Source organism: Octodon degus, unplaced genomic scaffold, assembly GCF_000260255.1.
Source record: "Octodon degus isolate 3935 unplaced genomic scaffold, OctDeg1.0 scaffold00271, whole genome shotgun sequence".
Classification (NCBI taxonomy): Eukaryota; Metazoa; Chordata; class Mammalia; order Rodentia; family Octodontidae; genus Octodon; species Octodon degus.
Genome location: NW_004524847.1, coordinates 746,655 through 763,273, shown reverse-complemented (window position 1 = coordinate 763,273; position 16,619 = coordinate 746,655). Strand labels below are relative to the sequence as shown.

The window sequence follows — 16,619 nt, the reverse complement described above, 5'->3', positions numbered from 1 at the left end:
TTCGAAGCTCAAATAAACACTGAATCTCATTTGTTGAAAAAAGCAAACTCCACCTGGCTCAGGAAAACTTCAGTTTCTCCAAGTATTTGCTTATGTAGCCCGTATTTCCAGAACCCCTGCTCACCTCCTGGGGAGCCAGTCTCTCTTCAGAACCCACTGCAAACTGCTGCGTTGAGAAAATGAGCAGGGATTGGAGAATCAATGCCTACGGGATCCCTGTGGTCATCTGAGAAGCCTGAAAGACCCCTGTCACGTGACACCAGGAGGCCAGGTCTCTGCCAGGGGCACTGATGCAGGAGATCTGGTGCGGCAGGTCCCCAGGTCCTGCCCCAGCCTTGACTGCAGTTGCCTTCCTACTTAGGGGCCTAGGAAGACTGGGACAGTTCCTCAGCTCTACTTGCTAGTGCGCACCTCCCCCACCACAGACAGAAAGCTCAGGGCCTGGTCCGCAAACAAGCCCCAGGCTGGCTTTTCCTGATGCATGTACATGGTTAATGGTTTTGTCACTCCATGTGTAAACATGAAAAAAAAAATACAAATAACCCACAAGTAATGGCAAAGAGGAAGAAATTCCATACAAAGGAATTCTGTTGGAAAGGGGTGCTGGGGAAGACCAGAAAGAGGAGGAGGTGGATCTTTTAACTTGGAGGCAACAGAAGCAAGAACGTTTCCAGGCCTTAGAGCTAAGACTGCCTCCTCATCCCGTGCTAGTGGGTGCTTCAGACAAATGTGCCAAGAGGCACGGAGCACTCTCGTAAATTTGGGTAAACCCTAGATCCTGCACAATCTGCTATCAACTTGGGAACACTGACAATTAACATGCCAGTGAAGAAGTTCTCTTCTTTCCTTCCCTCCCGCTCTTCAAAAGTCAGCCACATAAACGCCCCCCCTTTCTATAGTCTCTACAGTGGCTGCCAGAATTCCAGACCAAAAATGCCTAAGCCAGATGGAAATAATAACCACGATGCATCTTAATCAAATTTTATAAATCAGCAGAACAGAAGGGAGGGAGCCTGGCTTGACTGCTAACGGGCCAGCAGCTCTGGCCCACACAGGTTGCTATATGGGTGACGTGTGTGACCGGTGTCATCAGCCACTGTGAGACTCGCACCAACACCTCTCGTCTACGCCCGGACACCACCATTGCCAGCCCCAAGCATCTCAGTCTGCCTATGCCTCTGCCTTCTGGGCTTTATGATGGGCAAGAAAACAGGGCCCAGCATGGAGTGCTGTTTATGGGAGTAAAGTTGATCAACAGGCACTGCTTCAGGGTGGAGCACAGCAGCCCCTTGGGGCTAGGACTGCCCTGCCCACATTCATTGCTTTCATCTCTGCTTACTAGAAACTTTCTTGAGTCCTAGGTGGCATAAAATAAAGCTCATCCTGCTAGAGATGCAGCCCCGTAGGTTGTGATATGTTCAGAGAGCTGCGTGATCACCACTCCACTCTAGTCTAAAACATTCCCACGTTTCCGCACAGGAACAGCATATCCTTCAGCAGTCACTCCTCTGTCCCCCTGCTCCACCTGTGGAAACCCCTAATCTGCTTTCTGGCCCCGTGGACTTGCCTGGCACAGCCAACGCCGGCCACCTCCTGGAACCCTATGTCATACAGTTTTTGTCTGCAACCAACCGAGATGGAATCTCAGGGTGTGTGCTCCAAAGCTGTGTGACCTTCGTGGGGTCTCCTAGAGCTTTCCCATGTGTGAAATGCAGTGACAATCATTGCAGATGCCCCACAGAATCATTACAAGTAGGAAGGGCACTAACTAAGGCATCCAGCTGCTCTCTGAGGACACCAACCACCACGCCTACTATTCCCCTAGGACTATTTACACTGCCCCTGGCCTAGAGCATCTGGTTGGTAACCGGAATCTAGAGAGGAGTAGAACACAATGGAGGCAATGCCTGTCACCCTCCTGAGTGCACAGCCTCGCAGGGAGCATGTGATTAGGAACCCAACCGAAATGACTACAATGAAGTCTTATCATCTGCACATTTTTTTTTCCTTTTCAAAGTTTTATTGATAAACATCTGCACATTTAACTAATGTAAAGCCAGCTCTTCCATCAAGAAAAGAGAAAGAAAACGAACAATGTAAATACTGCAATTAAGGCTGGAAAATTATATCCTGCATATATTCTTTATTATGTACTGTACATTACTGCATGCATTATACATTTTGCCATATTGATTAGAGTGCAGGGCTACACACATAAAACCACGCATACGGCACTTTAATGGGCAACTTAAAAGACTGCAAGGTTAATGACAATTCTGTGTTTGCCTTAAACCCTGACTCTATAACCAACCTTTGAGTAAACTTCAACTCTATTGTATGTCAACAATAACAATTCAGAATTATTCCAGATGAATTAAATTGCCCAACAAGCAAGTTGGGTGCGAGTCTGCAATTGGCCGAGGCCCATTTGCCAAACAGCATGTCTGCTCTGCTTGACAAGATCATAGGCTCATTTTGAAAGTAAATCCATGTGGGAGCAGAGAGGGCTGGCAAGAGGTAGAACTGGATTCAGGAATGAATGGAAATAATCATGTACCCTACAGCCAACAATCAGGATAGGGAGGAGTTGTAGCCCGGCCCTGCCTTCCCACACCTTGGCCTGCTTTATCCTTCTTCATAACACTCACTGCCACCTAAGAGACATCAGATGTCCCCTTCTCTGTTTTCACTATCTCTTGCCCAGCCAGTATGTAAGTTTGTCAGGGCAGGTGCTTGGTCTATGTTCACTACTGAGTTTCCAGTGCCCAAGACCGTATAAAGTACTGAGTGAACGTCAGTAATACTCAGTGATGAGTGAATGAATGAATGAATGAAACTGTTTAGACTCTACTTTTCTCCCATCTGTTACCCTTAAAACATTCCTAGCTCATTTCTCTGATCTCTATTTGTTTATTGGTTAATTGGAAGTAGTGGGAATACCTTCACCTCAAAGAGGAGGTCCTCAGGCAGCATGCCAGGGCTTTGGCATACTGGTACCATCTAGTGGGAAAGAGAATATCTGCAGATGGGTGCTTAACCAAAATCAGAAGATCTAAGAAGCCAAGACCACCACAGTCCTTCTGTTTGTGTTGGTTCTATGAAGGAAGTCTCAGAAAGGCCTAGCAGTGGCAGCTGGAATGCCAGGAACTCAGGCCCGGGCCATACCCTAGCAGAGCAAGCACCTGCCATGCCTGTCCCCTCTTCAGCTTGGGACTACTCCAAAGCCCAGGTTATTCTCCATAAGCTTATGGCCCCAGCAGGGAAGTGCAGGGGCATTGGTGGATGGAAGCAGAGGTTATTGCGACTGACAGAAGATGGTGTAGGTTACATATATGCCCCTGCCCCACCGAGGGGCCATTCTGAATGAGTCTTACATAGTTCTTCTGTGGAGGCTGGCAGCAATGAGCCCCACATTCCCAAGGCAGTGAGCAGCTCCATGACCATGATTCTTTGGCTTTGCTTCTTTCTTATCTTATTCTGTCCCCCACTTTCAGGGCCTGGGATCATCTCCCAGTTAACACCCTGTGCTCAATCCTACCTCTCTATCACTGTTTCAGGAAGCCTAGTCCAAGACTCTGGATTTAACAACAATATATTTCTGGGTACTAAAAGATTTATTATGGTCCAGACACTTACTATAAAAGATAAAATTATCACGTAGTTTAGAGTTAGTCTGAGAATTAGTTTTCGTAGTTGGCTACCACCACCCCTCCTCTGACTACACTTAACACTGCACAAGCAGTCCAGTAATGTGTGACTTGGAGGCCGTGTGGTTCTCGTGGCAACAGAGGCTGGCGAGAATGCCTCATCTCCTTCTCCAGCCTGCTCTACTCCTGCCTTCCCCTAGCTTAACCAAAAAGTAAGGCGGCTAATAGTTTAGATCCGGGGTCTGTAAACCTTGGGAAGGGCTGAAGCCAGCTCTGCCTATTTTTGAAAATAAAGTTTTATTGGAAAAAACCTGGCCCACTTGTTCATGTATTTAGTTCTGTGACAGCTTTTATGCTATATTGCTGGAGTTGAATGGCTGTAATGGTGGCTGTTTATTTACTATATGGCTGTTAACTCCTTCCCCCCAAAAAAGTATCTAACCTTGCTTTAAATCATCAGTTGCTATATTTTTGATCCCCACAAGTAAAATTTAAAAAAATACAAAAATTAGAGACTAAGGGCATTAGAAAAAATTAAAATGAGAAGACCTTGTTCTGGTAAATCAGAACTAAATCTCCAGTTAGATTCGGTGCAACTGCGACGCACTGTAGACCCCCACAGCTCTACGTGGTGAAAGGTCAGCTATTCCTGGTTTCTTGTGGGTTGGAGAAAATACAACATATAGCAGGATCATAGGCCTATACTTTGTCACTCTTTGGCACTTGTGGGCGAGCACTGCCCAACTCTGGGCAGTGGGCATGTCTGGAAGTGCAGAGAACCCATGCCCGAGTGCATCCTGGCCCCGTGTGACTGCCTTCACACGTGCAGCCCTTCATGCATACGCTAAGGCAGGGTGTTTGGCCCTGGTTGAAGGAAAGGATTCAGGCAACAGTGGAGCTAATCTGGCTCTGAAGGTTGCAACCAATTATTCAGGGAGAAGGTTCAGGCTCCAGGTCTATCTTTAGAGACCAGAAACTAAAAAAAGAGGTCATCCCAAACAGTCACTTTGATTTCAGTGGAGCCAAAAGGACAAAACAGATAAAGGAAAGAATTTTTTGTTATGTAACTGGGTGTAGGAGAAAGGGTGTGGGGAAGAAAGCCTTTGTGTACTAGAATAATGTGGTGATAAAGGAACATGCACAGGAATCGAAATTGCATGACTCAAACCCTGATCTCAATTCTCAGCAGTTAAGTGAGCTTGGGCAGTTGAATCAGTCACCCCTAACTTCCGTTCACTACTTATAAAATCAAGACAAGAATAATTGCTTCTAGAGCTGGGAACGGTGGTACCTGCCTGTAATCCCAGTACTTAGGAGGCTGAGACAGGAGGATCACTTGAATCACAGAGCAAGACCCTCAGTCAAAATACAAAGAAGAAAAGAATAGTTGTTTCTAAGCTAAGGACTTGAGATAAGATACTGAAGACTCATGGCTGCTATGAAATGTATTTATTTGAAGATACTTTAAGTAGCAATCAGTGCTCATGGCTCTGGTGCCTGCAAACACACATGCAAACATGCATACACATGCTTACACGCTGCTTCAGTAAAGTTTCCCAGGACCAGCTGGTGGGCAGATACATCTCTGAGACAACATCTCGTAAGATCAAATGATTTTATGAGGCATGAATTCCCCAGGGAAGCACTCTTCAGGGCCCTGTCAGCATAAGGGCTTCTCTAGGGAGCACCTTCCTTTTTCATTGTCTGTGCATTTTGAGACACACAATCATTTCCATTCTTACAACGACGGATCCTGAAGGCCAAGGTTGGCGGTACCATCGGACCCTAACCTGCCTTGGAGCACAGTGTGCAGAAGTTAGTACAAGCAATATCTCTCGTGCACTTAGGAGAGGCTAGTGGTGGGGTGACGTCAGTAATTCCCAGCTATTCAATCCTACAAAACCCTTTAGGATAGGGATAGATATGTCCTCTATTCATTTATTTAAACACAGGAGGAAATAAGGAGGAAAATAAGACAACCTACCAGAGTTCACATAGCACACAAATGTGGTCTAGGACACAAGCTCCCTCCTCAGGGCTGGGAGCCCCACTTACTTCTCTAAGTCTTCCCAGACCCCCGCTCCTCTGCAAGCCAGGGGCTCCTGTTCCACTCCAGCTCCTTCCTGTAGAGGACAGGTCTGTGGTCTTCATTTTCAGATTCCCAAATAGGAAGCATTCTAAGCACTTAGCATATATTACAAATTGTGGGAAGACAGAGGAAAGAAGGATGGAAGGAGACAGAAGGAAGGGGAGGATCCAGCAGCTTTCCTTTCTTTGCTCTACTTCAGCAACTATTACCATTTGCCACAACAATTACCAAATTTATATTTATTTTACCTTTTATGTACTTGTTTCTTAATGAATCGAAGCGCCATGAGAACAGGGATCACAGCCATCCTGTTTGCCTCTGAATTACCTCGTGCTTCAGCAAATGAGCAGCGACACTGACTACAGCCCTAGATTCAAATCTGTCTCTCAGACTTGCCTTTTTGTGATGTTGGCCAGTTCTTTGATCTCCCAGCTTCCTTACCTGTTAAAAGGGAGAATTATGCTCCCTTCCCCTCTGAGCATAAAGTACCCGGATGATAGCCTGGCATACAGCACTTGGTAAATCTTTTTGGAGGAAACAGGAAGAAAAGAAGGGAAAGGCTGAGGAAAGCAGGAGAGGTAAGTTCGGAATCAGCACTGCCACACAATGCAGTAACTCATTTAAATATGTGCAGGCTCAGAACTGCAAGAGGCAGGAGTAAACCCACTGCTTTTCATTGGTCAAACTCCATTCAGTGACTAAAATAAACTCATGCAACAGTTTTCCAGGGGCCATTGCATAACTGCAGTGTGCTGGGAGGACAGAGAAGCTGCGAGAGCCCCGGTCCTTGAATCTGACGATGACCTTGATCACCCATGAGCATTTCACAGCACAGCAGGGGCTCCTGTATCTGAACAGAAGTAAGTACTGAAGGTCACACCGTGAGAATGAGAGAAGACAGGAAACAAAGTCTTTGTGCTAGTGGACGCCATTAGTGCCGGTTGGCCAGAGAACACTGTTGCACTTTCAGGAAACTTCCAGTTTACTGGATTGAAATGCCTATGGCATGAGTGGTTGTACCACAGACATTGGCAAATATCAGCACCTCAGGTGACAGTTGTGTCTTAGTTTAGGTTTGGGTTTTCTGGGCTTTTAAAATTTGTTTTGTTTCTTTTTCCCAGCACATCACTGCCTGGCATCCATTTGAGCGTGGAGCCGCACGGAGGCTACACCTGATGTGCTGGAACCAGGCTTGTTAGCATTCACAGAGTGATTGCAGAAACTAGTAGATCATTATTCGCTTCATGTAAGAAATATTTCTAGTACTGCTGACTGAACGTTCAAGAAACGATTAAAGGGTTTGGCAGTGTTTCTCTCCAATATCTTTTGTAGGAAAAGTTTCCAGCATTGGTTAATTACAGAAGCTGCATGTCGGTCAGTCAGTCACCGTGAGCAAGGGCACTCTGAGGTCCCAAGGTGCCATCCCAGCCACAGGTATGGACTATGAAGGGCCCCTGAGCCTTTCCTGAGAGTGCCCAGCACTGGCTTCCATTCTGAAATACTACCCTTTAGCAGATGCCAAACACCTGATCTGCTTGTTTGGGCAAGGGGCTCCAGCCCTGCCAAGTGGAAAAGGCAGGCTCTAGCAGGCATCCTGGGCCCTCCTGCCTTTGTCCTGCCATCCCCAAACCTGTTGCCATCGAGCCCTGTCCAGACTCCACCTACCCACCCCTCAGACTGTCCTGAAAGTGTGTCTGCTCTCCCCTGTGTACCACAACCCGAGTCCATGTGCTGCTGAGCTCGGACCTAGCCAGGCTTCTTCCTTGCATTTGCCTGTTTGCTGCACAGCAGCTGACGTGACCTTTCTAAAGTGGAAATCGGCTTGTGCCCTTCCACACCCCTTGTGACCTTCATTGGCTGCCCACTGCTGTGAGACAAACACCCAACTCATTGCTCCTGTTTCCCTTCACACTACTCCCTGGGCTGGGCCATGTTTCCTGCTTCACAGAGGCTTCCCTGGGCTGTACCTTCAGCCTAGAACACCTTTCCCATCCATACCTCTTCTCGACCATTGTAAACACTATTCCTCCTTGCTATTTGTACTCAGAAATCAAGCTGGTAGGGAAACCTCTCACACCCTTCATCTGGAGCTGATGCCTTTCTAATACTTGTTCCTCCATTCGTTCATGTTTGCTGAGGGCCTACCATGTGCCAGGCACTGTTCTGAGCAGATCAGATAATATGAGCCATGATGGGCATGTATTTCAACAAAAAAGAAAGACAAAGCGCAGATGCCCACAGCTTGCAGAGCAGCCTGACCTTGCAGAGCTCCATTCCTTGCTTTCACAGTGGTTGCCCCAGTGGGCATTTTGCCCCGCAGGATTTTTCCATGGATATCAATTCCCCCCATGTTGAGCCTCAAGAAAGACGCCATGGAAGTTTGCCGAGTAGCAAGCTGGTCCTGAAAATCGCCGATGATGCCTGGAACATAGTAGGTCCTCATAGTAGCTATCACAGATATCTATGTATCAAAACCATTTCATCCCTGGTGAATTTGCTTGCAGTCAATTTGCTCAAGTGCTGGGATTTTCCAAGGGCGATCCCTAATGGTTGGGAGCCTTACCTCATCCCTTTGAGAAGGCTCCTTGTAGCCTCTTTGGTTGTAATTTTGAGTTAGACCATAGGTGAGGTTTTTTTTTTTTTTTGTTTTGCTTTGTTTTTTTGGGAAGGGCCCAGTAGTAAATGTTTTAGACTTTGGGAACCAGACCACCCTGGGACCTTGTTGTTCTAGCACCAGGCAGCCCTCACAATTATGTAACTAAGTATGGATGGCCATGATCCAATAGAAGTATTTATACAAACAGGCTACAGGTAGAACTTGGCCCGAGAGCCATAATTTACAGCCACTGGTTTAGATGACCCCAGATGCCCCACAGCATTTATCATGGATGGTGAGCCTCTCTGTCCTGAGTCAGCTACCACTTCCTCTGGCAGAGTCCAACAACTCCTTACAAACCCTCTATCGATCCACACAACAACAGATTATCCCAGAAGCCACCTCCTCCCTGCAGTCGAGAACACAGAAAAATTGTTCCCTGCCACCTGGGAGGAAAGAGACACTGGCCTGGAGGCCCTGGGAGGCGGGGATGAGGCTGCCACGTTCCCTCACGGGTCTCCAGGCTCCTCCAGAGACTGAGCTCATTTCCGGGCCCTGCCCAGGCATGTGGTGCTGCTTCCGCCGGCTGAGCAGCTGCTGCCCTCCACCCCAGCCCGGCCTGTGCTCAGCAGGGAGACACAGGGGCTTTGTGCCCCCGCGGCAGATTGGGTGACACTCATTGGTTTTGTTGGAATCAAGCATGACATGTTGAAACGGGCCTATGGCTAATGTTAATTTTCAAGAATTTGACTTTTGTTGGCAACTGGCAGTGGAAAGAAAAACTTTTATTTTTGGATGTGTATGTAGTTATATTTACCCTGAGCTTTGGGGTCTGGTAGCTATGGAACACAAGAGTCATCGAGATGTACCTGTTCCTAGGGGGTGAGGCAGGCAGACGAATCTAGCATTTACAGAGCCAGACAACATCAATTTTAGCATGGACGCTGGATGTAGAACCAGGGTGAGATAGGGTGTGGCTTGCGCCAGCTGGGGAGGGAGGCATTACCAGACCCCAGGACATACAAGTGCCATAAATTCTCAAGATCCTCCATGTGGACTTCTTGTGGACTCCCTTGATACTCAGGATGAATAAAGAGAAGGCCACCATGAAGTGCCAAGGCACCACCATTAGCCCACCCTATGTTCTCTAGGGCATGCTTTTATTTCTTTTATTTTTAGTTTTAGTTTTATTGGGCTCACTCTGCAGAGCCAGTTTGTCCCTCACCCTTCACTTGGAATTTCCCTACCTCAAATAAATGTGACATGTTTCCACCTTTTTTTGTTTGTTTCATTCAGTTCTTTGTTCTAGGAGAAAAGAGGCTGGAAGGTACCTGAAGAAACTGTCAGAAGCCCAACACCCAGCAACAGTGGCAGGTATTAACAGTTAAAAACAGGTTTTAAAACATCAGACAAGCCCCAGAACAGCACTGGAGGTGACAGTATCCTGGGCATAAGAGGGCTCTAGGTGACTACGCTGGAGCATAACATCCTCCTGAGGTTGCAAATGCGGAAGACTAGACCAGTGCTCCCCCAGTCCCTGCAAGATTAAGCACAGTAAGTTCTGTGATGCTCTGACTGAGCCCCTCATCTGAGGGAGCAACGCTCCGGCAAAGGCAATGCCCATGGTATCCCTGTACTGCAAGAGAACTTGTGCTTTCGATAGAACACCCGCGCGCCAGGCCTATGGGTTAGCCCTTTGACCCCCATGTCCTTTGGCTGCCGACACATGGCAGAGGGTTCGCCAGCCCTGATATGCCAGGCTCGCACTGACTCAGGTCAGAGTGCCCCTTGTCTGGTGGAACTTGCACACGAGGCAGTGGTCAACAGCACGGCAGGAGTGTTCTCAGGGAAGGCCCAGTCATTTATTTATTTATTTATTTATTTATTTATTTATTTATTTGCTTGTTTATTTGGTACAGGGTCTCCCTATGCAGCTTAGGCTCGTAGTGATCTTCCTGTCTTAGCCTCCCTAGCACTGAGATTACAGGCATGTGCCACCATGTCTGGTTTCAGTGGCCAACACGGCGCATCTGGCACAGCATGTGGTACTGGGGTTCAAATCTGGGTCCTTGTGCTTGCCAGGCAGGTGCTTAGACCACTGAGCTGACTCCTCAGCCCATGGGCCCAGGCTGGATGGTACTTTTCCAGGGCATATGTGATAAAGTTCTGTCACAAGGATCACCAAGAGCCCAACTCCTTCTTTTCAAACAGCCCATCCACTAAACTATTGAGTCCCTCAGTCTGATCTGGCCTCACAATTTATGAAAACACAGGTCCAAAAGAAGAGGCTTATAGGGGCAAACGAGTAAAACCAGTGCATACAATGGGCTAAGTGCAGTGTTTTAAGGAATAATAAGAATTGTGGCAAGTACTGCAGAGGCAAGTGCTCCCTGAAAGGGCCACTGTGACTCAGCTCCAGCCCAGTATGGTGAGATGGGGATGTGGATCTAGGATTGAGGGACTTGATTTTTTTTTTAAGAAATGCAAGAAACCTTGGGACAAACAGTGTACCTCTAAGGGCACAGTTGGCCTGCAGCTGCTCTTGCACCTCTGCCCAGAAGCCAGAGTTGCCAAACTGGGAAAGGTTAACAGCCAGCTGATGCCTTGAGGCTCATTCTACTACGAGCAGGGGGAGCCCCTTTCTCCATAGATCCCAGATAGGCCAGCTCCTCAAGTTGGGAATGTCATTCTTCTTCCTTTCCAGCCTTCACTTAGCTGTTTGTCTCAGCAGACAAAGAAGACTTCCCTTGCTGTCCCTAGGACACAGCCACACCAAGTGCCCGCTGAAGGCGCACGGGGCTCTGCACTCCAGCCAGCTGCTTTGGCAGCAGACAAGACTGGCTGGAGGGAATTGTATTGGCAGTGTCCCTCAGGAGGGGCAGATTCTTTTGGGCATGTGGACACCTTGCTGACAGCTAAATGGAAACAATGTCCAAACCACTGGTCCCTTGATTTGATTCTGCCCAACTGATTATTGTAATTGGATGACAGATATTTCTGTCTCCTTTTCGACTGGTGTTGGAGGGTCGAGTTCTGGCTCATGACTCACACTTCTGGGTAGTTACCTAATAGGGAAGATTATCTCTCTTCACAGGCAGAACCGTTCCTGCCTGTTGGCTGCCTGAAGAATAAATCCAGGCCCAACCAAAGTCAAAAGCCAGGAAATGTCAGAACTTCCTCACATTCCACATTGCATTGTCTACAAAAGTCTTTGAATTTTTCCTTGCTGAGCAATCCCTTCTGAGGGGATTCAGGGGTGATGAAGAAAATAGAAGAGAACCCCTTACAGTGGGGAGAAGGAACAGAGAAAAGAAAAGCAGCCACTGAGAAGTGACCATACTGCTCATTCTGTGGAGCACACAGCAAATAACCTGCAGGAGACAGGATGGTTTTGTTTCCACGGAGCTGCCTATCCTGAAGTTCTTTGAAACATGAGCTGTAAATTCAGAATTTTGTAATGCTGTGGATGGAGCCCTCTTCTGGAGAAAAATTTCAATAGGTATTAAAGCAAGATCAAAACACATCAGATGAAAACACACACGCCCACATGCACACACAACACACACAGACATGCTTCGGACTATTTAGATTATAGGACTGACACCCAAGAGTGAATTGAACCCATACTTTGCCTACTCCTTACATTCCCAAAATAGAAATTATTCAGTCTCCCCAAGCAACTATGTTTGTGGAAGGAAAGAAGGAGCCTAGTGCTCCTGTTTCCTTTAGACAGAACTTTAAGATGAGGCTCAATTTACACAGCCAAATGCTGGTACTCTTACATAGTGCAGTTATTGGGTATGTTCATTTGACAGGCAATTTCACTGTAACACACAGAAGATGCTTCTAGAGAGGGGAACAGACTTCACTTAATCTAACACTCAAGAGCCAAAGATAGGAAATGGAAGATGGGAGGAAGGCAGAGCAGAGAACACTTAGCAGGAGTTCAGAGGCTTGCGACATAGACTATGGGATTGCACGAATCCAGATGAATCCAGATCACATCTGCAGCCCTGGAGTTTTAAAATCTCTTTTGGAAATTGCAAAAAAAAAAAAAAAATTCAGATATATGAACTCTTTAACTTTGGTCACTTTCGCCATTTGCATCTTTTTCCTCGGTGCTCCTGAAATCTAGCAGACCGCCACAGACGAAGCCATAGAATGGGGGGCCTCTAAAACTCTGAGTCATTTCCTCTCCTCAAAAAGGCTCTGCACAGAAACGCTGCTCTTACCACATTACACACGAACTTGCAGCCACTCTGAAAGCCATGGATTGTCATTAAAAATCCTGAAAATCAAGATTCCTACTCCAAGAGAGAACTCCCCACTTTAAATCAAAATCTCAGATTCCATGGAACATTTTCAGGCCCTCCCAAGTGTTTGCTCTCCAACCTGAACCGCTCCCTAAAATCCCAATTCTTGGGGGATTACTCATGCATTGTTGAAACTTTGGAATAGTGACAAGGGCTCCCCAACGGGTGCTGGAGGAACCCAGCTACAGTGGAAATCCTGGCTCATGCCTCTCTTCATTGGTGTCACATTCACTACTGTAGCCCTATTCCAGGGACCACTTCTGGTCTGGCCAGTCCCCAAACACTTCAGGAGATAGGAAAGGTGACTGTCCTTTAATTCTGCCAGCTTCCAGCCATTGTTGCTTAGAATTCCTCATCTACCCAAATGCCAAAGCCACCAGCAACCCTGCCAATAAGCATACAGGGACTCAAGGCTTCCAAAACCTGACCCAGGGCCTCATAACTGCAGTGGAAAAACACACATAGGCTTGCTGTGCACCACCAGGGAAGAGTGACTAATTTGCTTTATTACATTGTTTTTCCCTTTCTTCTGTTTCCTCTGCCTCAGGAAAGTTTTGTTTTTCTGGTTGACGCCAAGGCTCTGAGACCTTCCCCACTTTTCTCCATCGCGTCCAGAGCTATGTACCTGAACCTCTCCCTGGCGACTGCACCCACATGATTTTCTGGAGTGGCGCCATTGCTACCCCGTATCGGTTAATGTCCTAATGTGGACATTTGTTCTGATCACATGTAACAATCGGAGAGATAGACGCCTCAGGGCACGCAATTCAACTCCTGTTCTGAAGCACCGTGAGCTGAAGAGAGGCACAGACGCTTTGCAAAAGGCACTGGCACAAAACCCCTAGGGCGTGAGGGTCTTGGCTGCTGTCATTCCTTCTGACTTGTTATGAGGAAGGCACAACTTTGAGCAAGTCCTGGAAGCTGAACATTTGCAGAAATCCACCAGGTAAAGTGCTAGGAAAGCACTATGTAGTGCCCCAGACAACAGCAGCCCCAGAGCGCAGGCCTGTGCAAATTCATTGCCCAGGGCACCCTGTTGAATACAACCGCACCCAGCAGTCCCAGGAAGGCAGTGGACTATTTCACAGTGGAGAACCTGGGGGCTATGTGAGAGGGAGAATTTGCCCAGCGTGGAAGCACTAGCAGAGGGCAGGAGGGCTCTGTTAGGATCCTGCCACGCGAGGCATGCTCCGGGGCAGCTCCCTGCAACAGCACATGTGTCCAGCACACTGCCATGGGTTCACTTGGGGCCCAGGAGTCTGGCAAGCTGAGTACAACTGAAGGCCACAGGAACCCCAAGAGAATCATCCAGCAAGGCTCTGGTAGGACAGAAGGGGCAACTGCATGGTCCCAAGTGGGACAGCCTGGCATCTTACTCTGCTCCTTGTGCTACCATGCACAAATCCCTGTCTGGGATCAGTTCCACAGTCACTGCATTCCCGGGATGCTGGTCCATTCCCAGACTGACCCCAACACTGACCCCGCAGTGGTCTCCCCTTATAAGGCTGCACCTGATCTCCTCACGCCTGCCTGGGACCCCGTGTTCCTGTCTTTCTGCTTTTTCATCCCAAGCAAACCCGTGTGCGTCTTCCTTGGGAGTCCAGGCAGAAGTCCTGGGCCAGGACTCAGCCCCATTTTCAGCACCCCGCGGCACTCCCTACTCCTCCCCTCCTGCCTGCCCAGCCCTGTCTCTCTCTCTCACCCACCCACTTGTAGGCTGCCGCCCATTCCACGTCCCAGAGGATGCCAGGGAGGCCCACGAGGGACTGGGTCAGGGTGCATTCGGAACCACAGGCCCTGAGTGGGGTTGGAAGAGCCCTCAGTCGCCACCACCTCAGGCCTGGCTGCTGGTGCTGCTTCCCAGCCCGGAAACTTCCTGAGATCCCCGAGATGCAGAGCAGCTGCAGAGGGCCAGCCTCCCGCGCCCTCTCTGGCTGGCTCGCGCCCCGCCTGCCCGCCGCAGCGCTCGGAGGGTTAACCAGGCAGCTGCAGGCCGGGTAGGCAAGGCTTGAACTTTTCTCTGCGCTCCGCTCCCGCCCGCCCCAGAAGGCAATGCAGCCTGAATCAGGCAGGAGCTTCAGCTGGCTGGACAATGGGGGGCGGGGGGCTGGGGCCTGCGCCCTGCGCCCTGGCGGGGACTGAGATCTGGTCCTTCCGGGCTCGGGCTCGGGCTCGGGCTCGGGCTCGGAGCTGGGAGAGAGGACCCAGTAGGCACGGCCGGCGCTGGAGCCTTTGAGCGACAGCGGCAGCCGGCTGCGGTGCTTGGCTGGCCGGAGGCGCCTTCCTGCTCGCCGCGGAGCTGGGCGAGTGGGCGCGCGCCCCGGGAGGTCCGCGGTGCCAGCACAGCCTCTCCAACCCCGCAGCCCGTGATCCTCGGCGCTTCCGCCACTGGGCAAGGGGAAGCAGGACTCCATGGAGTCGCCGCCAGCTGAGTGTCGCCGATGCACGAATCTCGGATGAGGCAAACCAAAGTTACCCTACTTGATATAGGCGAGGATATGACCCTGCTCGCCAAAAAAGGGGTCTCAGGAGCTCTCTCTTCCCCCAGAATGTACACACGTACACCACACACACACACACGCCCAAGTGGGAAGCTGGGGACCCTCGGATCCACTGGGCTGCAGCTGACCTCCCTCCGGAATCCGGGTCTGTCCTCGCTGCCGCGCCCGGCGGAGCCCCGAGCCCCGAGCCCCGAGCCCCGAGCCCCGAGCCCCAGCCCCTCCGAATGCCTCTCCTCTTAGCGGGCTGAGGATCCGAACACAGAAACCGGGTGCGGAGCGCTCCCGGCGGCTCCTCTTCCCTACCTGGGACAGCAGAACGCACAGGACGAGCGGAGTTCTCGGCTGCATTTTGCCCGACTAGAAGCGCCCGGCGGCGTTTTCATTCATGCACGCGGCTGCACTGAGCATATTTTCCGTGGGAGCCAAGCTTTGAGGAGAGGCTCTGCCTCGCCAGCCAGCCAACTTCCCAAATAGATCAGCGGCAGCATCACGAAAGCATTGGGTAGAGGCTGATGACCAGGACCAATGGCTTTACAAGACGGATTCCTTCATAAAGCTCCCTCGCTTTGCATGGCAGATACGGGCGAGCGGCGCAGAGAGCTAACGCTGAGCAGGAGGCAACGTTTGCTTTTTTTTTTTTTTGACTGTTGGGGCCCAGCCTCACAAATCAGGCTGGGCAATGCCCGCCGATTTCACTTTCCAGAGAAGAGAATTGCATGGAATTGCACCAGGGACAGCAGCCACTTGCAGCCTAGTGCAAAGAGATTCTCTTTATTAAAATGTTAATAAGATCCACTTTATTTCCAATAAATCAAATCAAATGACCCCAGCAGTTTCTGCGCTTTCTACGCCGGGAAGGCCTTGGCAACGGACTTCTCTTTCCTTTTTTCTCTACCCACCCCCCTTGCGGCCCAAGTAGTGATAGTGTTTGGTCTCTCCGTCATCTCACAGATCACAAAGAGGACAGATCAATTCCAGCTTGCAGGGGAAATCCATCAAAAGGCAGGAGATTTTATTAACTGCTCAGGTGAGAGTCTGACTGGCCACTGCTCCTTAAATGTGCAGGGGCACCAAAGCTGGGGCCACGACCGGAGAAGGAAAGCCAACAAATGTTTTTCCTAGGGAGATGTGAGCGGTCACAAGCTCTGAGCCTCCCCATGAATGCAGGACAGCAGTGGGTACACTGCTCAAGGAATTCTACAAGCACTGTTCTTTGGGCATGACAGTGACAGGGCTACTGGGCCTGCATTCTTTGGTAGTAATCTAAGAATGAGTGATAAAGATGTGACTATTTTCCTTCAGCTTCCTTCTAAAAAGGGTTTAAAAGAAGGTCTAGGCTAGAGGAAAAGTTTAGGATATAAGTGCTGACTCCTCCTGTAAAGGATTTGCTCTGATTGAGCTTCCCGGTGGCCAAAGCAATAGATGAAACAGGTCACTTACACGGCTCTTGTTATAGAACTACATGTACAATGC

At 49.3% G+C, this 16,619-nt stretch overlaps 1 protein-coding gene across 1 annotated transcript in view; it reads right to left on the bottom strand.

Annotated features, from left to right (window-relative positions):
• The window catches only part of Cdh13 (cadherin 13), a 1,069,859-nt gene extending 1,054,130 nt beyond the window's left edge, over window positions 1–15,729 (bottom strand). Inside the window, exon 1 of the mRNA XM_004646558.2 lies at window positions 15,450–15,729. Within this exon, the coding sequence (XP_004646615.1) occupies window positions 15,450–15,494 (45 nt within the window). The 5' untranslated portion in view covers window positions 15,495–15,729. The remainder of the gene's footprint in view (window positions 1–15,449) is intronic.
• Window positions 15,730–16,619: the final 890 nt, after the last annotated feature.